The sequence below is a fragment of the Cebus imitator genome, unplaced genomic scaffold, assembly GCF_001604975.1.
Source record: "Cebus imitator isolate Cc_AM_T3 unplaced genomic scaffold, Cebus_imitator-1.0 Scaffold8, whole genome shotgun sequence".
NCBI lineage: Eukaryota > Metazoa > Chordata > Mammalia > Primates > Cebidae > Cebus > Cebus imitator.
In genome coordinates, this window is record NW_016107323.1 from 12,049,880 (window position 1) to 12,075,185 (window position 25,306).

Sequence of the window (25,306 nt, forward strand, 5' to 3'; positions counted from 1 at the left end):
TCTAAGCCTGCCTTTACTCTATGCTTCCTCTTAACTTTTTCAGTAGACCAAGGAAAAGAAAAGCAGGGTGGTGGAATAATCTTCCAAGCGGTGCTAATATAAACTTACGAGTTAGAAAACAAGGAATATAAGAGACTGTAGTTAGGACTTGCTGAGCGGAGAGAAAGAAAAGGAATACCAGGATCCAGGTCATCCCAGCTGGTATCTGCCAGTGCAGGATAGGACTTCGCAGGAGGCACTGAAGTGTTCTCCTGTGTACCTGCAGGAGAACCTATACTGTTGAGACTGTGTGTTAACAGCATATATCCACAACATCTTGAATGCTAGATGTCCCCACAGTAGCCTGGTGCCCTGTGAAGAGACCTGATTATAGTGTGGAGATAGTGGAGACTTAGAAGCATGCGAAGGAAATTTTTGCTCTGGCTATACCCCATGCAAATAAGAGGTCCTGACTCTACCGGTTAGGACTTGGTCTTGGAAACAGAAGTTACCCTATGTATTCCAAATATTAAGGGCTTGGTTACTAGCCTTAAGAGAACTAGAAGCTTTTATAATCATTGCAGTGTTGGGGGATGTGGGTCAGGAAGCATCCGTGTAAATGGTTCTGTATCACTCACTTGGGAGCTGCTTCAAACCTCACATCTGCCAACAAATTTGCCTGCAACTGCCTCTACAGCAACATGGCCTCTGTCTCTTTGCTGCCTTCTAAATCTAGCACTAGTTCCTTATTGGCAAATGCTAATCTGGCATCATACATTGGGGAGATTCCAGGAAATGCAGCCTTGGCCTCTACAATACAGGGCAGACTAAGGAGGAGGTGGAGATGTCCAGTTGAATATCACTCACCAAGTTCTCTCGACCTTCCTGTGACCTCAAATTGCAATGATATTGTATTTCTACTTCTCACCCACAGCCCACTTCTCCCTGGTTGTCTTGGCTAGGGAATGAGATGGGAAACTTTTTGCCTGGGAAAGTATGTGTGGTGTGAGCCCAAGGTCCCTTCCAGGTGACCTCTTGAGAGCCCATCCATATGAGTAATTCTCTTACTGTATCCTCTCACACCCTACCTCAGTAAAAACTGGGAGATTCTTAACAATTGTCATTAGAAAGAAATTCAAATGCTCCCAAGAAGTTAGTAACTAGGCCCTTCATGGGCATGTATGTGTTTGCCTGCTTTGTTGTCCAGAACTTGATTACTAAGAGCAGTTCAAGGGCCTATGTCCATTCAACTAGTATGGGCAAAGGTAGCGTCTTGCTGCAGTGGTTTCACCATGAGCACTACTGCATGATCAGCTAAACTGGTACTACTGGATGATGGTCATGGCTGCCAGGCACGCTATGCTGGAAGGATGATGAGGCTCCTTGGAAGGAATACTAGGCTTCATGAGAGACACTTGACATGAAGTGGAGGAGGGCACCATTCATGCCACAGATTTGCCTTTCATGCCCATTCTGTTGTCAGCTATTGTATTTGACTGTCTGCATGGAAATGTTTATGTGATGGATCTCTTTACATGAAGGTAAGTTGCTCATCTCCTACCAACCTAGACTACAGTTGCATCTGTCAGGAGCTGTTTAGTGCAGGCAACAACAACCAAACTCAGGTTGGCTTAAGCAAAATCGCTAAATTAAAGGAAGTTGATTATTTGATTATTTGGGATGGTTGGCAATTCATTGTCTCAGGTAACTAAAAAGTCCGGAGTTACAACCGGCTTCAGGTACAGTTGGGTCTGGGGCTCAGCTGAAGTCATCAAGTTTCTCAGTCTCTTGTTTTACTTTTCTTTGTGTCAGTCCTGTTCTCAAGCAGACCGTCCTCACCCAGTGCCCTCAATATTTGTCTGACCAGATTGGTAAACTCGGTGGAAAGAAACCCCCTCTTTCCTAAAAGTTTCAGTTCAAGGTCCTGGGGCTTGTTCTCATGGGTATAGTTTAGGTCAGTGCCCACCACTTTGGTACAGTTTAGGGGAGTGCCCATCACAGGAGCGTAGGATGCATCCCTATGCCTGCATAGGGGTTGGATGGTTAAGCCTACACAAACCACATGGACTGGAACTGGAGGCATGACAGCTCCCCAAAGGAAAAGTTGTGGGTGTGGGTAAGGAGGAAGGGGCTCTGCTGCCGGAAAAAAGGGGACATGCATGCTCAGCTGGCAAAAGCAACTTCGTTACAAAGAGCAGTTCAAGGGCCTATGTCCATTCAACTAGTATGGGCAAAGGTAGCATCTTGCTGCGATGGTTTCACCATGAGCACTACTGCATGATCAGCTAACCTGATACAACTGGATAAGGGTCCATTATTCCAGCTCAGCTGGAGTTCAGATTAGTTTGAGCCATCTACGAATGATGTCAGGCAAGTTGATAGCCTCTTTGGACCATTCATTGTTGGCTTATGAAATAAGCAGGCTGGGTTCAATGGCCCACTCCACCATTCCAGCTCTAAATTTGTGTACATCTACCCGTTGATGCCATAGCCAAAGGGAGAGCACTGGAATCAGGGTACCTTACCAACATTCTCAAGTGCATTTGCCACTTACTTCAGACCTAATTGTGTTGCCAACAGTAGCCTGAAAAACCTCCCAACATTGTTGGTCAGGGTCTCAGAAAAGTTCAGAACTGGTTTTGCAGGGGCACGCTGCGCAGAAGTGACGGTGGTCTCTGCCACAGATAGATACGTCCTTAGGCCCCTTGATGGAAGACTTTTTTGCCTGTGATTCTTTCTGGAAACTGGGTTCCTGCCAAGCTCATCTGGCATGCTGTGCTCTGGGTAGAAGTAATTACTTTTATGAGGCATTATTCATGTCTAGCCTACCTGAGGGCCACCCTAAATAATATTTCTCTAGCTATTAAAGGCTTCATCAGGCATGCAGAGTCTCTAGTAGTTTCCTTTAGGGGAAAAGAAAAAGATTCATCTTGAAGTCTACCACCTCCAATGGCAATTTGCTGCGCATTTCAGGGCCACGCTAAGTGGTTGGCACCTGAAAAAAGGGCAAAGTCTTTTTCTTTCAAGTGCAGCTGGAAAGTGGGAGTCATAAGTGAAAGTAGGGAGCTGGGAGAACTATTTCCATGCAGCCGAGGTAGCTTTCTTGTTTTGTTCTGAACTGGCAAACTTCAACATGCTCAAGCAATGTTTTGTCAAATTTCTTAAATGCTGAATGTGGCACTGGCCCAAATGAATGTAGATGTTATTTTAGTGCTGGGAGAGATTTATTTTAATGTACAGATGCAGCCACTACAAAGGCCCCTTTTAATCTGCTGAGGGCTCTATTCCTTGCTCTTTTACTCTTTGCAACCCCCTCCTCATTTAAGGGAACATGTGCATGCTGTGAAATTGCCGAGTGTTCCTTCCTTCCCTCTTTATCTTGCTAGGTAGTGATATAATTCTGACAATAATTATAATTAAGATGCTTTGTGCAAGAAGAAGCAGTGTGCAGTGCTTCATCCTCTTTCCCAGCCTACTAGCAATTCAAAGACAGTGCTGCCTGATCAAAGAAAATATGCCAACCAGAGAGTGGACTGCACAGCTCCAGGCTGTGGCAGGGAGGCCTCAAGAGAAGCTTTTCCTTATCTAATACCCAGGTTCTCTACTCATGAAAGAAGCCCATTCCTTTACTGCTCAGCTGTGAGATGGGAAATCCATCAGTTGAGCTGAGCCTCAGATACCAATATCTTGCACCTTGATTGGGGCCAAAATAAACGGGAAGGGAAGCACAGAGGAAGCATGATGACATGTGAGGTTTACCTGAGCCAAGTCTGTGCTTTCAAGGCGAGAGCAGAGGAGGAGAGCCACAGGCAAAATGGGGTGAGAGGGAGAAAAAAGAGGAAACTCACTGGGCTCAGTGGCAGAGGGGAAACTGAAGCCGGGACAGTCCTCGGTCCTCTCACACCCAAGGCTCGTTTTTAATAATCATTGTAATATCCCGTTTACTATCTCCAAATGAAATTCATAGAAAATGTATCTTGTTTTTTTTATATGCTGCCAAAAAAACTAAAATCTGTAGAACGCTCCAACTATAATATCAAGAACTACTTGACAGTCATTGATAATAGGAAAATATATATTGTAATACATAAATTTTGGGGCACAATGACAAGAGAATACACAGTAAAGTAGATAGATGCTTGTGCTGCACTTTGGTGCAAAATCTGTCAATGCACTGGCCACTATGGAAACATCTCACCCACAGATGTGCCCCTTAGTCAGGTGATACCTCTGAAATAGCCAAGCCACAGACAAGATAAAGAAGACTCATCTCTCTCTTTTGTGGCACTGTAGTAATATTTCTAGAAAATTCCATGTGCAAGACATACTTTGTATTTGGACATAAAACAGAGTCTGGTTCAAGACCAGGTATGAATTGTGGTTTCCACACAGTTTACCATGAGGGCCACAGAACTGCTCTTTGGTGGGGTGGGTTGTTGGGGCACTGTCCTGTGAACTGTAGGACTTCAGTTACTGTGAACTGAAGCATCACCACGGACTTCCAGAACAGTCCCCTAGGGGGTGACGCAGCCCCACTGAGAACCACGGGAGAGCCTGGGAGCCACAGGGCAGCCAGGTCTAAGTCAGGCATGCAGGGCTCCAGTCCCAGCTTCAAGAAGTCCTAGCAACTGCACAGGCCCAGTTAAGTCACTGAACTGCCCTGTAACCTTTATTTATGGAGAAAACATCTCCCTCGTAGGATGGCTGAAGGGTGAAGTAAGATAACACAGGGTGGGTGCCTGGCCCAGGGTGGGCCCTTAGTAATTCTATTTTATGTTTTCTTAGGACCGGCCATGTTTGTTTTTTAAATTTATTTTATTTTTAATTTTTGGAGACAGAGCCTCACTCCATTACCCAGGCTGGAGTGCAGTGATGCAATCTCAGCTCACTGCAACCTCCATACCGTGGGTTCAAGCAATTCTCCTGCCCCAGCCTCCCAAGTAGCTGGGACTACAGGCACCGCCTCCCATATCTGGATACTTTTTATATTTTTAGTAGTGACAGCATTTTACCAGGTTGGCCAGCTGATCACAAACTCCTGGCCTCAAGTGATCTGCCCACCTCAGCCTCCCAAAGCGCGGGGATTACAGATGTCAGCCACCATGCCCAGCGGACCTGCCATGTTTATAAACTGCCTCCTGCACCCCGTGGGTCCTGTACTGTTTCTTCCCTCTGTAACCACCTTCTTAGGGACAAAGGATGTTGGCTTTGCCCTCTGCACCACCCCTGTGGGCACTTGAGTTTCCTAGAAACTAAGCCCCCCCAGTCTCCAATCTTTTTGGGGCCCTGCCTGGTTTCCCAGGAGCCTCCCCAGCTGTCTTCTTTCTTCACAGTGAGGCCGCAAACATGAAGGGCCCGGAAGCTGTAAAAGGTGCAGTGAGCATCTTAGGAGCTCTACTTGGCCTCTCAGAAACAGATCAGTTCATAGACGCTGGAAAGAAAAAATAAAACAAGAAGCCAAAACCTGTGAGAAAACATGTGGACCCACCAATCTCATATTAAGCAGAAGGAGTGTCAATGTTTTCTATAGGGGAGAGTCATTAAATGCATATTTTTTAAGGTAATTTTAGGTGACTCCCTGTGGCTTATTGATTTTAGTTATTTTCTGCTTCTATTCTGAAGTCGGAAAGATCTGGGTTCAAATTCTGGTGCCCATGTAGATCCCCCCCAGCTTCCGGATGGAAAACCTCTATCATGTGCTTTCCAGCTCAGCCACTCAGCAACCTCCATGCCCTCAGCTGTAGAGCAGAGGGACAATGACAATATCTGTCTGTGAGGATTCTGTGTGCTCTTCGGATGTTTTACAAACTCAGCCGAGTTGGGAATGTTTTGGGTGGTTGAGATGACACTAGGTCTGGCTTACCTGTCTTCCAGCAACAAAGGAGGAAACTTTTCACAGGGATTTGAAGCCTAACGCTCCTGAAGGTGACATGGAGTCTACAAGGCTTAGAAGGAACCTGAGAACGAGGCCATTCTGTGGATCTGGGACCTCTGCTGGAAGGATCGTAGCTCTTTAGTGGATGGATTGTTGAGCGAGGGTCATTCTCCTGTCCCTGACAAACTGTATGGAGATGACTCAGCTGCAGGGGAGGAAAACAGGATATGGATTAAATAATGCATATATTTAATGTACGTATCTGTTGCTGTGTGTGTGTATGGGCGATATTTATTGAATATTTACTACGTGCCTGGCACTGTGCTAGGCTCATGACATACATTAGCTTGTTTAAGGCACAAATCTATAAAGTGTGCGTGACTGCTGTTCCCATTGTGCAGATAAGAAAACCGACTCTGAAGGCATGTTGCTTGTACGTGAAACAGGCGGGACTCAGACCTAAGTTTATTTGAAATTTTCCAATCTGGGAAGGAAGCAGACACAGATAGTAACTAAGAAACTGCTAAAGTGGTGGGGCCTGGTAACACTACGGCTTCTTACCTATAGAGGTGAGACTCATGAAATTCCCCACCCTGAGTCCAGACAGCATGGGGCCAAGATCGTGGGGCACAGCTGAAGCCCCTGTGCTTGGTGGTCAGATGGCCCATTCTGTGGGTAGAGGAAACGTACCAGTCATTCCCAAGGGGCCTCAGAGGACTTCATTCTCTCAAAGCCCCTTCTTGCAGTACTTGGACATCCATGATCCTTTCTATTTTAAAGACTTTTGCCTATGCTAAAAGATCCAGTTCCCCAGGAGCTGGGAAGGAGGTGAGGATTAAGCCATTGTGCTGGTTGTTTCCACCTTGCCTATGAACACTTGGGGCAGCCCCGGGCTCCTGCCTGTACCACCTTGGCAGGCCATGGGAATCACTGGGGGTGCCCTGGAACTCGGTGCCCACAGCCCTAGGTTCTCGTCCAGGACCGGCCGCAAGCTGACCTGAAGAAAGATCTGGGGCTTGGAATCTGAGTAGCCTCTTGAGGTCACCCCATTTTGCTAAGTGCTCCATTGTTTATGTTCTTGTGTCTTGAACAAGCAAAGGCCACAGATTTCAGTCCACAGATTTCAGGAGTGCAATTGATGCAGCTTTATTTGAATTCAACCTAATTTCCATCAGAAGTCTTCATTATCCTGGTAGGCAAGCACTTTCCATGAGTTTAGTGTGTCTCTGCCTATTCCCAGGGTTTACCTGACGCTGAAGGGAGAGGGGGTTATTTAATCATGTCATCATGCAGGCATTTCCTGAGTCACCCAGTCGCATCTGGTCTTCTGTCATCAGTCCAGGCACAGGTCAGTGCTGTGGCCTCCTCATTCCAAGGGAAGGTCACCTTGGAGTCACTCGGCAGCTCCCTGGGCCTCACTCTGAAGAGCCTGCAGGAGCAGGGAGACTTCCCCGGCTGAGTTGTCCATCTGTGGCCTCTGGGAGGCTGTCTCCTTTCTGGCAGTAGCAGGGCTTAGAGCAGGGATGTTCTAGGATCCTCCCCAGCAGTAGGAGAGAATGGGTTATGTGGAGCAGAAGACTCCTCTCTGCTCTGGGAGTTTCCAGAGTTGGGCCCAAGGTAGGAAGGCAGATGCCTGCCTGGACATCGTGGTGCTTCGGTTTCCCTTCGATTCTCTTCCCTTTCCAGTCCAGATCATCTTTCCTGAGGAGCTTGTTTATGGGGCTGGGGTAGGGTGTGGAGAAGGCAGGGTACAGAGAGGACAAACTGGCCCAGGCAGTCCCCCTGGTTTCCTTCTTGCCCTGAGATTCCCCAGGCCTCCACTTTTAAGAGTCAAAAATCCAGAATCTGCTTCTTTGTTCTCTGGATTCCTGTGTGTCCTCCCTTCCCTGAGGCTGTAAGCATGCAATGCTTTAGTGGAGGGAATGGAGAAGAGCCAGGGGGTGCCAGGAATCTCCCGGAAGAACAACTGGGTTTCAGACTGGCTTCTGAGAGAGAGCATGAGAGGCGCTGATTAACCTCCTGGTGTCTGGACCACAGTGCATTTGCTCCTTCATCTACTCATCTAGTTTTTATTGAATGCTTACTGGGCACCACCTATGCTTAGGGAATATGAGAGGTGAAGAGAAAACTTCCCCTTCACCCTCTGAAAGTTTGCTGAAAATCAGCTAACAAAAGACAGATCAGTAGGAGAAAAGACAAAATTTATTCAAATGTGCATAACATGGGGAATCGCAGGAGTATGACCACCCAATAACCCAGTACGGTACAGAAGCTTACATGTTGTTGTTTATATATTTTCATAGGGACAGGGGAGGTGGGGACCCACCTTGGAGGAGAGGGGCAGAGTTGTACAGGGACAAATCTTGTCTTATTATGCAGATAATGTCCCCCAGGTAATCTCTTGGAGCTGCTCTCAGAAGAATAGATGAAAACTCTGTCTGGACTGGTGACGACTCCCACTCTCTTCTCTGATCATTGGTCTTTCCCAGTTACTTGATGAGATTTCTAGGGCAGGAGTTTAAGACAATCATTTCTTCTGGGAAAAAAGTTGTCTTGGTCAGATGAGGACATTCCAAAGAGAGTCCCTCCCTGGGCTTAAGATCAGAGGGGAAACAAGGCTAAGCTGGAGGAACCTTGATTCTGAGACGGCTTCTCAGGCCTTTCAGCATGTCAAAGCTCTGTCTTTGAGATATCATTCTTCGAGTCCCAACAGAATTTTGGTGGAATGGAGAAGAGTGTGAATTGAGGAACACTGAGATCAGGCAGCCGGGCCCTCCCCTGAGGCCTCTGTCTACTGAGGGGGCTCTTTTGGGTGTTTGCTGACCCTACGGAGAAGGAGTTGGACTTGGCCTGCCAAATCAGACAGGAAAGTGCCAGCCCCACCTCGCAGCCCACCCTCAGAAGACCTGACCAGCTCAGCCTGCTCAGGAAACCAGGTGAGAGTCAAAGAGCAATCACTTAACAAGAGAAAATGGCTTTTCCAGCCTCACCATCTGCCCGACAAAGGGACAGAATTGGTATGCTCCACTCCAGGACTGACTCTCACACTCTCACATATTCTAAGGTTCTGAGATTCCAAGAAATGAGAGGGAAAAAGCAGCCTCCACTCCAGGACTGCCTGATTACTCCGGAGTGCTGTCTGCCCCTCATTAATATTTCACTGTCTCCTTCTCCCTCCCCTCCCTACTCATAATCACCTCGTGTGCAGCTCTTCTGGGAGGAGCTGCCTTGGGCCAGTCTGCTGCAGCTGGTCACATCTGCCAACCAGGTGTTTGACTTTGAAATGGGTATCTCCCTGGCCGGAGGGAACCAAGCCCAGCGGCTTGCCTGGCCAGGCTGCCTTGCTGCATGAGCAGACTCGTAAGTGCATGGTGTTCCCGGGGCTGTTCGTGGTGTAGTCATCCTTTCCACATTCAATGAATTGGAGATTCCGTGAAAAGAAGGCAATGGTTGTATTGACCCACCAAGGGGACAATTTTGGTGTGGCAGGCTATCCCCAGAGTAATCACCAATTTTTGTTCTAACCTTCCTGTTCTCGTCTTATAAAGGCCAGAAAGTTCAGCTTCCTAACTTGCATGCACCATGTGGTCTTAATGTTCTCAGTCTCTTCAAACTCATTGCCAGCCTAGGATTTTGTGCACAGCCAAAAGTGCTTTCTCCACCCTCCCTCTTCAGCTGGTCTTAGGCTTCATAAGTTCCTGCTCAATCCGACAGATCCTGCCTCTTTAGTGCAGAGTTCTCTAACTCTACCTCCAGATTTGGTGATTTGTTCTCAGAGTGATCTTAAGGTAGTGGCCTAATCATCTAAGCAAATCAGTCATCTTTATCTAGGGGAAAACAGAACCAATTTGAATACTTAGATGCATTAATTGGTGCAAATATTCTCTAGTGTTTAGGTAGTGAATGACTTATCCTGATACCTCCAGTTTGTATTTTATCTGACAGAAAAAAAACTGAGAGCACGCTACATCTGACAGTTATGGAAACCTGTTTGCCTTTGCTGTATATGTTAAAAACAGGGGTGAAGGTAACTTCCTAGGAGACTTGAGGCCCATAACTTTCTTCTATGACCCTTGCTCTTCCCCGACATCAAGTTTCTAGGGTGGTGTTAAGATTGGCAATAAATTTTCTTGAGCTTCTAGCAGACACCTGGCATGTACTAGGGGACTTAATAAATGGGATTATTAGTATTACTACGGCTGTTATATGATATTCCTATGAATCACTTTATAAAGTGATTTTCTTTTTTATTAAAAACAGGGTCTCTGTCCCGCAGGCTGGAGTTCAGTGGCACAATCATAGCTCAGTGCAGCCTCCAACTCCTGGGCCCAGGTGATCTTCCCACAGAACTTGGACTATAGGTGTACGCCACTGCACCCAGCTAATTTTTAACAATTTCTTGTAGAGACGGGTTCTCACTCTGTTGCTCAAGCTGATCTTGAACTCCTGGCTTCAAGCAGTCCTCCCACCTCAGGCTCCTAAAGTGCTGGGATTACAGGTGTGAGCCATCACACCCAATCATAAAATAATTTTCATCATAGAATAAGTCTTAGGTAATTCAGAGACATATCTGGTGAGCAGAGAAATATGGTTCATTAAATAATTTATTTGGAAGCAATAGTGTGTTCAAATTTGTAAAACTAAAATTACAGAGCCCTGAGGTCTGGTGTGTGTGTTGGGAAGGGCTGGTGGGGAGGTGCTGTGTCTGGTCAGATTCGGATGCGACTGATGTGTCTTTGGCAAACTCAGGGGTTCCAGGCTTCACCCAGTCAGGAGGGGTTGGAAACAAGATCACACTTCTCCATCCCTGGTGTCATTGCTCCGTGCAAGTCCATCTGTCGTCTCTTACGTGGTAGGATGAGCACGCTTGACCCCTACGCAGTCCCCTAGATGCAAACCATGCATCCCGGCAACTTCACCTGTAGATTTTTCCAAAGCACAAATTGGTTCGTGTCTCATATCCTTCCCTACCCTGCTGAGAACATTTTCATTGCTCTCTATTGCCCTTGGGATAGCGTCCAAACCACATGGATGGCAGAGGTAGATCTCTGGAGAGAGAAAACTGCCTGATAATAATTGATATCTCCATTCACATCACATTCAACCACCCCACATGTGTTCACAAGTGCCTGTCTGTGCAGGGCGCTTCTCTAGGTACAGGGAAGACAGCAGTAAACAAGGAGCGTCAACCTCTAGTTGGATGGGGATGAAACACAATGAATAAATAATATAGAATGTCATTTAATGTCAAATATTGAAAAATGATATAAAGAAGCCCTTTTAACTGCTGACAAGAAAACCATCAGAATATTCCCTGTATCAGATGGGTGTGGTGGCTCTAGCCTATAATCCCAGCTACTTGGGAGGCTGAGGCAGGAGGACTGCCTAAGCCCAGGAGTTGGAGGCTGCAGTGAGCTATGATTGTGCCGCTGCACTTCAGCCTGGGTGACAGAGCAAGACCCTACCTCTATTTTTTTTAAAAAGAATATTTTTGATCAAAGTTACTTTATTTCCTATGGCAGTAAGGGAGAATACAACCTTGATAGTCTTAGAAGTGTCTCAGAAAGAGGAAGCCAGGGTGGATATTTACAGCGTTTTGAAGTCTGGGCATGTCTTCCAATGTGGGGATCTGGTTGGGATTGGGACCTCTTTTGAGTAGAGTAAGTTATTATCTTTCTGGGCAAGAATTTTCTGGAACTAATAGTGAAGTCATGAAAGTCATGTTGATGGAGGTGGCCTTGTCCCCAGTCCTAATAGTTAAGCTGTGGGATACAAACTGTCTCAACTCTCTCGGGGCTAAGTACGCAACAGAGATCACCCCAGGTCATTGCCTGGGGATGTTCTGTGCGACTCCCAGCCTAGAGTTGCCAGATTTGGTAAACCAAAAATATTTTATCTGCCAGGCATGGTTGGCCCATACTTGTAATCTCAGCACTTTGAGAGGCCAAGGCAGGAGGATTGCTTGAACCCAGGAGTTTGAGACCAGCCTGGGCAACATGGCTAAACCCTGTCTCTACAAAAAAGCACAAAAATTAACAAGGCATGATGGCACATGCCTGTAGACCCAGCTATTTGGGAGGCCATGGTAGGCTAATTGCTTGAGTCTGGGAGGTCGAGGCTGCAGTGAGCCATGATCGTGCCACTGCACTCCGGCCTGGGTAACACAGCAAGACCGTGTCTCAATAAAAAAACCTTTTATCTGGCAATTGCATCAGAGTGCTGTCAGGTTTTTCAAATGAGCTGTCTATATATTGACTCTCGTGTTCCACAAGGTAGCAGCTGGGCCAAGCTGAGCTCTGTAGCTCTCTGCAGATTGGGGCGCAGGATGGTGTTCATTTCACTGAAGTTCCCTCTCAGCGCGGGAGGGAATTTGAGTTTGGAAGCTCCACAGGGGACTCAGGTCCCTCCAGGGAGCTGGGTGTGCTTGGACAAGTTCTCCTCCTTCTCCGTGCCCTGTAACATGAACCTGACAATCAGAGGGTTTGCAGGCATCCCTCCAGCTCTGTGGACTGCCCACGTGGAGACTTTAGTGCTATTTTGTATTAAATACAGTCATAAACATCCAACTCAGAGATGTTTGGCAAATATATGTGGCTGTTCTATTATTGGTTTGGAAATGTTTAGAAACTTGACCCCCAATTTTGCTATGGTCTCTTTGGTAACTGTGATTAGGTGGTGACCTAATAAGAAATTATTAACTAGGGAGCTATAACTTGGAAGCTTATAATTTTTTAAAGGACATTGATTTGTGCAGCCCTGATTAAACTACAATGAGGCCTGAGGCTTAAATGTTTTGTTCTGAAAGGTTGAAAGGGTGGGAATTGACTCTAAAGATGTATTGGCTTGAAAACTTTATTGAAATAATATTATTTGAAGAGCTTTGTGAGCACAAAATGATCTGACAAAAACTATTTGATGCTAACTGCAGCAGCCTGGGAAAGCTGAGGGAATATAGGTTTCTTCAGATGAAGTCTGGAAAAATGCTTCCAGATTACCTCAGGGGTGAAAAGAAAATTATTATTCCACTCCACAACCCTGCTAATTCTTTTCAACATCAGTCCAGTCAAGTAATTAGAACCCAAATGGAGGAAGCATTTATAATTGTCATTTACTCTACTTTACCAAAGGTGACTGTTCTGAGAAGCTCTGACAGGACACACACAAAAAAAACCCAAAATGATTATGAAAGAAATGTGTGGCCAAACGGATCAGGCCTTCCTGCACATGTTCCCAGAGGCCAGTCACAGGCAGCAGGTAGGGATGATTCCAGGTTAGAGCAGGCCTCCTCCGCAGAGAAAATCTTCTGCTCTGGCCTTGTCAATGGAGTGATAATGTGAGCTCTTTCTCCTCCCTCTCCCTCACCACACACATATATCATGGAGCTCTTTGTTATTTAAAAGCATGTATAAGAAAGATTACCATCCCCCCATGCCAGAGGGAATACTTCAGAAGTGAAATATGCAATCATTTAGGGGTTCCATTTAAAATACCTCCTCCCCTTTTATCATTATATTTCTTCACTTGGACTAGGCTAAAATATGAGGTGTGTCTGCTGCTGTGAGAATTTTTTTTCCAATTTCTGAAATAATACCATAGCTTGGAGATTAATGTTCAGGCTTTACCAAGATTATAACAAATGCATATTGCTTTGATCTAAATATTTCTCCAAAGGTTGTTGCTGATCGTTCTCCCTTGCCTATAATCTTCTGAGAAAGCTTTTGAGTTTGCCAGCCTGACACCCAGGGGGACAAGAGTGCAGCTGCCTTCCCTTCCTCCCCCTCATTTTCCCGAGGATACTCTGTTCTCAGTTTTGCCCAAATTAATCCCAGGATTTCAGTTGTCTTTTTTATCCAACATTCCATCATGCAATTCATTAACATCTTCACATGAAATATTTAACAGATGAGTTATGTCCTAATTCACATTTCAGTTTTAAATTGCTATTCATGTGGTAAGTCATTTATCCTGGACACCAGCAGACCTCTGGCATGGGCTCACACTTGATGTAAGGAAGGTTGGAGTTATTTTCCTTGATGCTCCAGAACAGTGGCTTCATTCCAAACCCTGGGCTAATCATGAAATATTCCCCAAAAATGGCATTCAGATTCATTGTTAGTTCTACTTGCAATTAACTGTTTTGAAAACAAACAGAAGAAAACATTTAAACAAATGTGGCTTGGGTAATGGTTCTTACAGTCGACCATTAATTAAGGCAAGTTGGAATCCAAACGTGCCAGGCCTTGTCACTATCACTGCTAGCACTCTCTGCCATGGTGCACAAAGAAATAAAAATGTAGGGACTGTCAAAGTGGGGCTGAGACGGGGTGAGAGAAATTAACCAACTTGTGTAACATACCCAGTGCCCTGACTGAGAAATACGACCAGCAGGGAGGCTGATGATCTGGATGGGCGTGTATTTATACAATACGGGTTTTGGGAAAAGTCATTCTACTCCTAAGAGAGAAAATACATGGGAAATCCTTAGCAGATATTTTATTTATTATTAACATTTTGTAGTTGTATTTTCTCCAATAAAGCTACAATTTTCTACTATATTCCTACCCATGGGTTAGAATCGATTAGAAGAAAACTCCTCTGTTTGTGGAACAAGCCAGTACAAGGCAGCTCTTAGATCTGTTTCTCTGCCTGGACACCACAGTGAAATGATTGTCCACATTTGTGATTGTCCAGCAATACCCGGGTCATTGAGAAGTTTGTGAGCAGGTGGCCTGGTTGATGTGCACAGGAAGCTGATGGCACCAGTGTCAGGGAGAGCAATCTTCTTGGGTTCTGTACCCTGACCTTGACTGGCTTGTCAAGGTCATTTTTTTTTTCCCATAATTCCAGAAGGGGTAAGTGACAGGGTATATTCTTCAATTTTCTTTTGCTTTTAACAGAGTGGTAGAAACTGGGTAATTTGTAAAGAAAAGGAATTCATTTCTTAAAGCCTCTTCTCGGAGGCTGAGAAGTCTGAGTTGAAGGGGCCCCATGTGGTGAGGGACTTGCTGGTGGGGACTCTGCAGAGTCCCAGGGAGGCATAGGGCATCGCATGGTGAGGGGACTGAGCGTGCTCACTCTGGTCTGTCTCCCTTCCTATAAAGTCACCAGCCCCATTCTCATGATAACTCATTAATCCATTCACCCATTAATCCATGAATAGAGTAATCCATCCATGAGGGCAGAGTCCTCAGGACCCCGTCACCTCTTAAAGGTGCCACCTCTTCATACTGCTGCATTAGGGATCAAATTTCAACATGAGTTTCAGAGAGGACCAACATTCAAACCATAACGCAGGGTTTGAATGGGGGACCACACTTTTCATTAATCCTAAAGGAAACGGATTCATTCTCTAAGAGCCTGCTTGGCTGATAGCATGATTTTGTAATGCGTTTACTCACTGATAAGACACCCTGAGGTACATTCCTAGTTGTGGACAGTTTGCACTGGCCATAAATGAATTTTCTGCTCACTTTCAACATATTGGCATGAAAGGTATATTAACCATGAAATACAAGAATAAAGAATAAAAGCTCTAGGAGCAAATCACAACATGAATGATGACAACACTATCAACTAGCTAGAGTGTTCTAATACCCATGATTTTATTTACTCTCATTGAAACCTGTCCCACAAAAGTTCCTTTCAGAAGCTAGAGCCAATGCAACTCTATTGGTAGAGACGGAGAGGTAAAGTGACATCCCAAGGCTACACAGCATTGGTCTTAAAAATGGGGTTTGTAATCAAGTCTCCCAGCGAAACAATTCCTGATTGGAGTGCACTGATGGTGGCAGGCTTGTTCTTCTGCCTTCTGGATGAGCTGTCTGTGTGTATGTGAATATACTGCATGACTGGAGGGCTGGGCAAATGGAAGTAGCGGTGTTTGGGTGAGTTTGTGTGCCAGGCATTGTGTGCAGTATTTGTGCCTCCAGTATGTTGCAAGTTGAGGCCAACTCCACAGGAAATTATTTCGAAATGAATACAATATGAAAAAAGTTTTATTTCTAATTTTATATGTAATATTGTTATTTCGTGAGTTTCATATTACACTTGAATGCATGTCTATTAACATGATATGAGATGCATGTATGATTTCATCTTGAATACATTTAAACATAATAGCAGTGGAAATATAATTTGTATTCTCAAATGTTATAAAGCAAAATAAATAAATCTTGAGGGTGGTAGCCCCATTGAGCATGTTGCTTTGATTTCTTTGGGGTTCATTCAAATTCATGTCCACCTTGGAAGCCCTTGCAAGTCCAGGCTGCCTCATGTCGGCAGCTCTGTCTGATCTAAACCTCTATACCTAAGTCATCTCATTTCTTCTACTCTACCTCTGGGGAGTGGTGGTATGGGTAGGTTTGTGGAGAAGTGGACCTTCTGTTCTAAAGGAGTGCTAGGGTCCAGTTCTTTCCTATGGTTCCTTCTGGGATCACTGGTCATCGTCCAATAGAAGTCTCTGCAATGATGAAATGTTCTAGATCTTTATGGTCCAGTACTATAGCCTCTAGCCCCCTGCGGCTATTGAACACTTGAAATCTAACTAGTGCAGCTAAGGAGCTAAATGTATGAGTATTATTTAATTTTAGTTAATTATAATTTAAGTAGCTACATGTAACTAATGGTCATCAATTTGGACAGCATAGGATCAGAGCATTCAAGGTCAGCTGCCTGTCCATAGATTCAAATGTGCTGACCATTGGCATTCTGCAAATCAAATGGTCTATGTGTTTTGGTGCTTGGATGATGCTCTGTGTTCGTCTCTGTCAGCTCTGGGGATGCTGAAGTGTGAGTCTCTCTTCAGTGATTTGACTCCTCTCCCTAAGCCCCTACCCCCGGCAGTTGTGTGTCTCACATATTTTTCTCAATACACCTGTCACCCAGCACATACTGGGTTTCTGATGAGCATGGGAGAAAGGAATGGAAGAAGGGAGGGTAAAAGTGAATAGGAAGGAAGTTAGACAGTTGGGAAAAGAGGAAGCCTGGAAGGAAGATACTTCATTGAGGTTTTGAAATCTGTAGTCTAGCCTTAGAATATTGAGAGGACTGTTGAACAGTCCTCACAACTGTTGAACATGGATAGTTCAAACCAAAAGAGAGGTCAGAGCTTGAGATAGAGATGCCTGAGTATTTCACATGAAAGGATTCTGGGCTCTTTGGGATGGCAATTCTCATAACAATAATTTTGCTGGTTAGTTGATTTCCAAAGACCATCCCAGGATCTTGGGGTCACTGTCCTGGGAGGCTCACCCCACATTGGCACATTGGGAAGGATCCTCTGAGATAATATTTTCTGGATCTGTTGTGTTCCTGGGAAGTGAGTAAGATATCACCCAGATGCAGTTGTGAAAAGGGACTCTGTCTCTATCCATGTGATGAAGATTCCTAGCAGGGAGGGAGCCCTGGGGCATCCATAATCAAATTGAAGTAAGGAGCACTGTGACCTCCGGGGAAATATGTTGATAATTTTCTGGACTGTCTAAAACATTTAAAACCCCAGGAATGGTGATTTTATTTTCTGTATTCTCCTTGGGACTTGAGTTTCATGAAAGCATTTGCTGTCTTTGTTTTCCTTATTAAATTAGCAAGACCGACTTAAATCAGAATATACTGTTAGGACTTGAAATGTTGCTGAAAGAACAAAATAGATGGGCTTGACAGATGTCTCGGGTTCCATTTGGGTTATGTGGGGGCTGAGGGGAGAGAGTAGGACTTGCTGAAGTAGTTGTGTTTTCTCTGATAAAAGTCAGAAAAGAAAAATGTGGACCAAAACAAAGGAATATCGTGAAAGGAAGTTATGCTGGTTTATGGCAGGTCATATTTTGTTTTTCTGAATAGAGCTGGCCATAGGATTCCCTTAAGCATTTTTGTTTATTTGCTTGTTTGTTGGGGGATAGGGGTATTCTTATTTTTTTTTTCTTTTTGGTGCCTTGTTTTTCTGTACTTTAAATCATTTTCACACTTAAGAAATAACTACCTCAATCCCATTACTCTCAATCTCTTACTCTCATTCTCTCATTTCCATTTTACAGGCACTTTCCCTAGCACTTCCTCTGCAAGCTTTCAGAGTGGGCTTTCTAAAATATAAACCTGATCCTGCCAGTTCATTGCTAAAGAGCTTCAGTGGCACTAACAGCGGATGTCAGCATACGTTTTCTGTAAAGGACCACTAGTAAATAATTAAGGTTTTGTGGGCCATGCAGTCTCAGTTAAAACTACTCAGCTCTGCTATTGGAGCCATAGACAGTATACAAACCAATTATTGTGGCTGTGCTGCAAGAAAACTTTATTTACAAAAAAATGCTGGATTTGGCCATTGGACCAATCTCTGGCCTATAGGATACTCTTGATGCTTGGGCCTGGCATTCAAGAACTTTTGCCGTTTAACCTTAGCCTGAACAACTGAGTTCCCATTCCCATTCTTCTCAAGCCTCTGAACAAATGATGGTCTTTAAAAAGGTTCTCTCCATTTCCCTCCCTCCCTGTTTCCTCCGTTTGGACTGCCATCTTCCCTGGCTTCTTAGTGTTTTATGAGTGGGCTCTCCATGCCCCACCTTACACAAAGCTCTCTCCTCCCAGGCCAAGTCAGCCCCATTCTCTGCATGCTAAAGTCCTTTATGCCTCGAGTGTAGCTTTTGCAATGTAGCTATCCTCAACTGGAGGTGGAGGGAGCTTAGCACCCACTGAACAAATGGCCGTGAAGTTAATCCATCAGTGAAATTGTGAGCCTCTTAATCATAGGAGAGTATATTAACTTGTGAGTAAAAGAAAACACTGCAAACCCCAGATATGCCACAGGAAGCCAGGGGCCAGTGTTACTGGAAAGGGGACGAGGTCAGACATCAGTAACACAGCTGGGTCAAAACCAGCAGAACGTTTGCAGCCAGGACTATCCGGGAGCCTTTGGGCAACAAGCTCATGGTGCAGGCAGGGGTGTGAGTGAGGAGGGAGGGAAGCAGTGTCTAGTTCAGGGCATCAGGACCAGGATGAGGATGCAGCCTGCTGGAGAGAGATCAGAGAGAAGCAGCCAGCATGATTAATGGGATGGAGGGACTGACTCATGAGGAAAGATGAAAGCACCCCAAGGAGATGGGGTAGAGGACCGATAGGGGCAGATGAGAGCAGGCTGCAAGTATGTCAGATGGATAAACACCCAGGAGGGAGCAGCTGGCTTCATCAGGGAGGTGAAGATGAGGGCTCCATCAGAGAATGGGGGTGGGGGACGCAGAAAGGGCATCAGGGGGCTCATGGAAGCTCAAGAAATGACAGGTGGGCCCAGGACAGCTCTGGGCTATTAGAGGGAGAAACACCATGTAAAGACTACCCTGGAGTGACTCTTTTGGGGAGTCCTGATGCTCTACCCTGTAGGGCCTTGCAGCTTGCCCTTGGCCCTGAGAGGTAACTTTAGCCTTACTCTCTACTTGACAGCCTGGCGGGGGCTGGCCAGGGAGGGCTGCGGGAGGGGAGCCGTAAAGGGGCACACAGAGAAGGACAGATGAACTAATTTCCCCCCCTCCTCTTAGATACAGGTTACTGGTTGTCACGACAATTTCGAGGCCTCTCCTCTGAAGTCAGTATTCAGCCAGCCCCAGCCTGTCTTTGGTGAAACTAGAGATACTTCTTCCAAGCCCAGCACTCACCCCCGCCCACCGGTGTATTGGATCAAAATTCAGCCCAAACCCTGTTTCGAACCCGGCACCCTGGCCTGTCAGGCATTTGGAAGATGAGATTTATTTGAAATGCAGTCAACTACCTTCAGACTCAAAATCAGCTTCCTTCAGGCATTCTCTGAAGTTTTCTCTGATGCCGAGAAGAGCAGCTTGTGTTGTAGCCTTCCCACACGGCCCACGTAACAGCAGGTCCCCAACAGCTAATTTACTAAAGCCATCCCCCACCTCAGCCATGTGTGAGAATCATCTGGGACACTTCTAAAACATACCCAAGCTAGCTAGGGTGACTCATGCCTGTAATTCCAGCACTTTGGGAGTTTGAGGCAGGCGGGTCACTTGAGCCCAGGAGCTCGAAACCAGCCTGGCCAACATGGTGAAACTTCATCTCTACAAAAAATGCATAAATTAGGCAGGCGTGGTGGTGCACACCTGTAATCCCAGCTACTTGGGAGGCTGAGGCATGAGAATCATTTGAACCCGGGAGGCAGAGGTTGCAGTGAGCTGAGATCACACCATTGCATTCCAGCCTGGACAGCAGAGTGAGACTCTGTCTCAAACAAACAAAACCATACTCAATCCTAGACCCTCACCCCCAGAAATTCTGATTTAAATAGTCTTGGCAGGGAAGGCTAAGGCACTCCAGCATCAGCATTTTTTCTTAATGTTCCCCAGATGGTTCTAATGTCTTGAGAATCATCCCTGAATAACCCTTTAAGTGTGATTATAATTCACATAGGTGTTACTCTTCTATGTTTCTCTGTAACTGCTGACTATAATATCACTTGCAAGTTTTTTTTAAAAAAGCAAGCATTTATGGTGAGTCATCTGTGTACTCAGAATCTTGCTGGGGGCAGGAGTAGAGCAGGGAGCAAGAACAGATCCTCACTCTTGGGGAGTTTGTGGTCCAAAGAATGAAAGACACTTAGAGCAGAGCAGAATGAGCCCGGGGTACTGACCTGGTGCATTTCAGGGGCTTTTCACATTCTGCGTGTTGCAGCCATGCTCTGCTCTAGTCTTATCCTGGAGTCTGAATTCTAAGTCCAAAACAGATGGCAAATCTCTCCCAATGTACACAGCCTGTTAACCTTTACTCTCAGGGCTTGCTGCAACAATTTCTTTAGGAAGTAGAAATGCCCTTGATAGTTATTTGGGTAACAAAAGCTCAAGACCTTTATGAATCTCCAAGTTCCTGAACCCAGCACAACAATGATTACCAAAATGGGAGGTCCAGTATAGTGGCATGCAAAATTTTAAGAGTATGTAAGTGATTTTTTTTTCTTGCAATTGTGTATTTGTTATGATGGGTGTTACAATATTATTTAGGTTGAATTACTGTAGGTCTTTAAGCAAAAGACAAATGTGGAAAGATAGGTAAGCGTGTTGGTGGTATGCAGATACAGCAAAAATTGGGAGGTTTTTGCAAACAGGCTGAAGTTTGCAAAACTGCCCTGGGGTACATTACGTGCTCCAGGGAGCTCAGTGTTTCCTGCAGCCTCCTCCTTCCAAACTCCTCTAAGGTTTTCCCAACATCTAAGGAGCATTTTGCCCTTATCATTTCACTTTCTGAAACGGTTTCAAGTCTTTCAAGTGGTTTGGGCTTTGTGGAGAAAAAACAACTTTTCATGTTATAGTTTTGAGGTTCCATTATATTCACTTCCCAGAGTTTCAAGTCACTTTCTTAGCCTCTTCTCTTTTTGGATATTTCTGTCACTAGAACTAGCATATTTGGTTGCTTTAGGAAGCTTTTCACAGACAAAGAAAAAATTACATAATTTTACCAGTTTCTTGGGAGAGAAGAACCTTGAGATGTGGACTCTAGGAGGCAGGTTAAACTAAGTCACGTTATAGTAAAGTGACTCACTTCTGAATACCAGACTCATGAGAAGTGCTTTTCAAATGTTACATCTCAAAAACACATGCAGAGTACACATTCTAGACATACAAATGCACACAGTCATAGCTGATAGAGGAACTGACCAAATAGTGATCTTTTGAATATTTTTATTTCCTCTTCCCAGTTTGGGTTGGGGTGGGGCGGGGGCAGGGGTGGAAGTACATGAATTTTAGAAACGCCAAAGTAACATGTCTCCAAAGAGCCATCTGCTTTGTACTGTTTGTTTTCTATCGAGAGTTCTATGAGTGCAGGTAAACCTGAGAATTCTTTACCTGAAAGATAAAGTGTTTTAGTTTTATGCTTCACTGTACATTTTATTTGATATGCTTATATCAGCTTCTTGCCATGACAGATAATTTTCAAGGATAATCTTAAATAATTGTGTAAAGGGATCGCTAATGCCTTGTTTTATTTATAATTTGTCCCAGCTGTAGGCATTCAGATGAAACTTGAATTTTTCCAGAGGAAGTTCTGGACCGCCAGCAGACAGGTAAGTTATAATCAGCACCTTGAAGCATTAGCGACACTGTTATTATACAGGTGTTCACATTTGGGTACCTGGAGCCTAAAAGTGCCAGATTTCCGATGAATGTTTGTAAAACGAACTGCTGGCTGCTCAGATTACCTTTCATTTCACTGCAAAATAAAGGGCTGTCAGCATGTTAGACACCACATGCTGAGCAAAGCAGGGAATTTGCTCCTAGGAATAGTTTTTTTGTGTGTGTGGGATCAAGATAGCGACCTTCCAAAGGAGATTTTCTTGTAAGTATCGAGGCCTTTTGTGTGATTTTCATACTGACTTTCTCCTAATCCTGTGGTTGTGCCTGGTTACTTACTTGTCAATCTCATTATCAAAATTTTGAAACTTTTTGCATAACTAGGTTTGCCAAAATGTGTACCTGACTTCTTTGTCCACTGGGTCTACCTTGGAGAATCTGGGAACATTTTTTTTCTTTTTGCTATGCTCTCTGCACTAAGTAATCTCAGTGGTATTTGTTGAATAATCTGGTAGAAAAAGCTACTGATAAGCTGCTTCCATCTGCCCAAGTCTAAATGTTAGAATGGTTTATCATCCCTTAAATTAAGAGACTTTAGGAAACTATAAACTAAGGAGACAGACAGGGGTTTTTGAAAGTCATTGAGAATTAATGAATTTTTAAATTAAATAATTAAATAATTATATTTTTAGTTACCTAATGATTTGAGATTTTAAAAAGATATCATTAATATTTAACGACAACATAAAGTAGACAAAAAAGAGCCAGCTCCCCCATCATTTTTTTTTTTTTTCTTGAGAGGGAGTCTTGCTTTGTCACCCAGGCTGGAGTGCAGTGGTGTGATCTCGGCTTACTGCACCCTCCACCTCCAAGGTTCAAGTGATTCTCCTGCCTCAGCCTCCTGAGTAGCGGAGATAACAGGTGCCTGCCACCACACTAGGGTAACTTTTGTATGTTTTAGTAGAGACAGGGTTTCACCATGTTGGCCAGGCTGGTCTCGAACTCCTGACCTCAAGTGATCTGCCTGCCTCAGCCTCCCAAAGTGCAGGGATTGCAGGTATGAGCCACTGTGCCCCGCCTTGCTCCATTGTTTTATAGATCTTTTCTTTTACATTACTACTTGCAACTGATATTAATTCTAGAGACGGTAGACAAGACACATCATGAAGCATTCTGAATGAAATTGGGTATTTGAATTCTAGCACACGACTTGGATAGCTCAGTGGCAGCCATAGCTGCCTAAGTAACATAGTAACATATTTCCCTCTGCTTTTTGCCCTCACAGTGTGCCTCCCTGGATGGCAAATGCTCCATCAGCTGCGATGATGAGGTAAGACAGCCTCCTGGTCTTATTTCTACCCCTGTGGAGAGAAGGTGACATGGTGCTTTATGAGAGAGGGAATGCCCTTGTAAACAGGGCCAGGTTGACACATTACACTGGGTCAATCTAAAAAAAAAAAAGTCATTTGCTTTATTTGCTTTCTTATTCCCCCCCACCCCATCAGTTTATGACAACAGCTGGCAATGTGTTTTAAATGTCTCATGGACAGCACTATTGGAATTTTGACATTTTTGTAGGAAATAATACAAATTACTACTGTTTGGAGCTCACATTACAATTCTCAAATTGTTTTCTATATGGCTTAATCTCTTTCCATCCTTGTAACAACCCAGTGAAATAGGAATTGTTGGCCCATTTTGCAGATAAGAAAAACTGAGGATCACAGAAATTAAGTGGTTCAGCTAATTTCATGTAATAAGCAAACAAAAAAATCTAGGAGTTGAAAACTTTGAAACTCAGAATTTTTCTTTCTAGCATACTGCTTCTCTCCTGCAACTCTTTTCTCCTTTTTTCTTTTCTCTCTTTCTCTCCTCTCCTGTCTTCTCTATTCTCTTCTCCCTCCCCTCCCTTCCCCCCTCCCTCCCTTTTTTCCCCATCCCTTTCCCTCCTCTCCTCTTCCCTCCTCTCCTCCCCTCTCTCTCTTCTCCTCTCCTCTTTATCTCTCTCTCCCTATCTTTTGGGAGGAGGGATTTTAATCCTACACGTGAGCAATGCAAGATGAAATTGTGCCGCTATCCAAAGTGTTTCCATCTGCCTTATGTTTTTATGCCATGCCATCCTGTACTCTCTGCCCCATGTTTTGTAGCAGGGAGAAGCATAGTGGCCTTCTCACTTCGCCTGAGGTAGTCTTTCTCTCTCTGCATCAGCGAAACAGCAGTCAATATGTAAACTAGACCTTATAAATAGTTGCAGATTTATATTCCTTCTGGTTACCATGAGGATTTAAGAAATCCTAACCAAGCAATTTCAACCCAGAAAACGTAGATTAGGAACTAGAAAGTAGACAAAGGAAAAGCAAGTAAGGAAATGTGAAAGGGAGTCCAGGATGAAATTAAAATCAAATACTTAGTCCCAGAAGGTCTGGCTGCTGGTTAGAAAATCATCATCATTGCATGAGTCACAGTATCAAAAAAAAAAAAAAAAAAAAAACCAGTCAGCAAAGTTTTCTGCAGAAGCCCAAGTTTTTGTGATCATTAGATCAAAACTAATGTCCCTGTAGGAAAGAACACCCTGTGAAGTTATGGTCCACACCCTTTTCTGTAAGTTCAGGGATAATTTTCATACAATAGTCAAGAGGGCCTCAAGCTTCTCCCATGTCTTTGAGACATTTATTGTCTTATTGAAATGCTCAGCTCAAGAACAAGACAACTCAGTAGTAATAGTGATTAATCGGTGTCTTGAGGCCCTGTGTTAAACTCCTCGCTTGCACAGTGGGTATGATTACGAATCCCAATTTTACAGTAAGAGGACTGAGGATGGTTAGTTGGCTAGTTGGCTGATTGTATAGATGGTTGGTCAGGTGGCTGATGGGTAGAGCAGTAGCTTGGATAGTTGGTTGGCTCATTGGTTGGTTGGTTAGGTAGTTGGTTGATTGGATAGATGGTTGGATAGTTGGTTCAACAATTTTATAGCTAAAGCCAGAGACAGTAATCTTCCTAGAACCCACATTGCCTCAGTGCACCCTCTGATAAAAGCAAATGGAAATGGATTTCCACCTAGAGTTGGAAACATCCAGTGAATGTCTGTTATTCAGTGACTGCTTTCACAAGTGGTCTAACATGGTGGTTGAAGGCAAAACTACAGTTACACTGACTAGCTTCAAGTTGTGACTCTGACAGTAGTAACATGTGGACCTTGGGCAAGTTTCCAAACCTTTCCATGCCTCAGTTTTCTCAACTATACAATAGGGATAGAAATACCCACCTCACAGAGTAATGGTGAAGAATGAATGAGATGAGATGTGAACAATGCATGCTATGGCTTCTGGAGATGGTAAGCATTCAATAAATGTTAGTTATAACATTTTTTTTTTTTTTTTTTTTTTTTTTT

The 25,306-nt window shown here is 44.4% G+C and overlaps 1 protein-coding gene across 2 annotated transcripts in view; it reads left to right on the forward strand.

Moving 5' to 3' along the window:
* The window catches only part of LOC108314525 (voltage-dependent calcium channel subunit alpha-2/delta-3), an 823,636-nt gene that overhangs the window by 692,280 nt on the left and 106,050 nt on the right, over positions 1–25,306 (forward strand). For both annotated transcript variants that reach the window (XM_017543458.2, XM_037743848.1), the window contains 2 exons: positions 21,847–21,908; positions 23,201–23,245. In XM_017543458.2, coding sequence (XP_017398947.2) covers positions 21,847–21,908; positions 23,201–23,245 — 107 coding nt within the window. The remainder of the gene's footprint in view (positions 1–21,846; positions 21,909–23,200; positions 23,246–25,306) is intronic.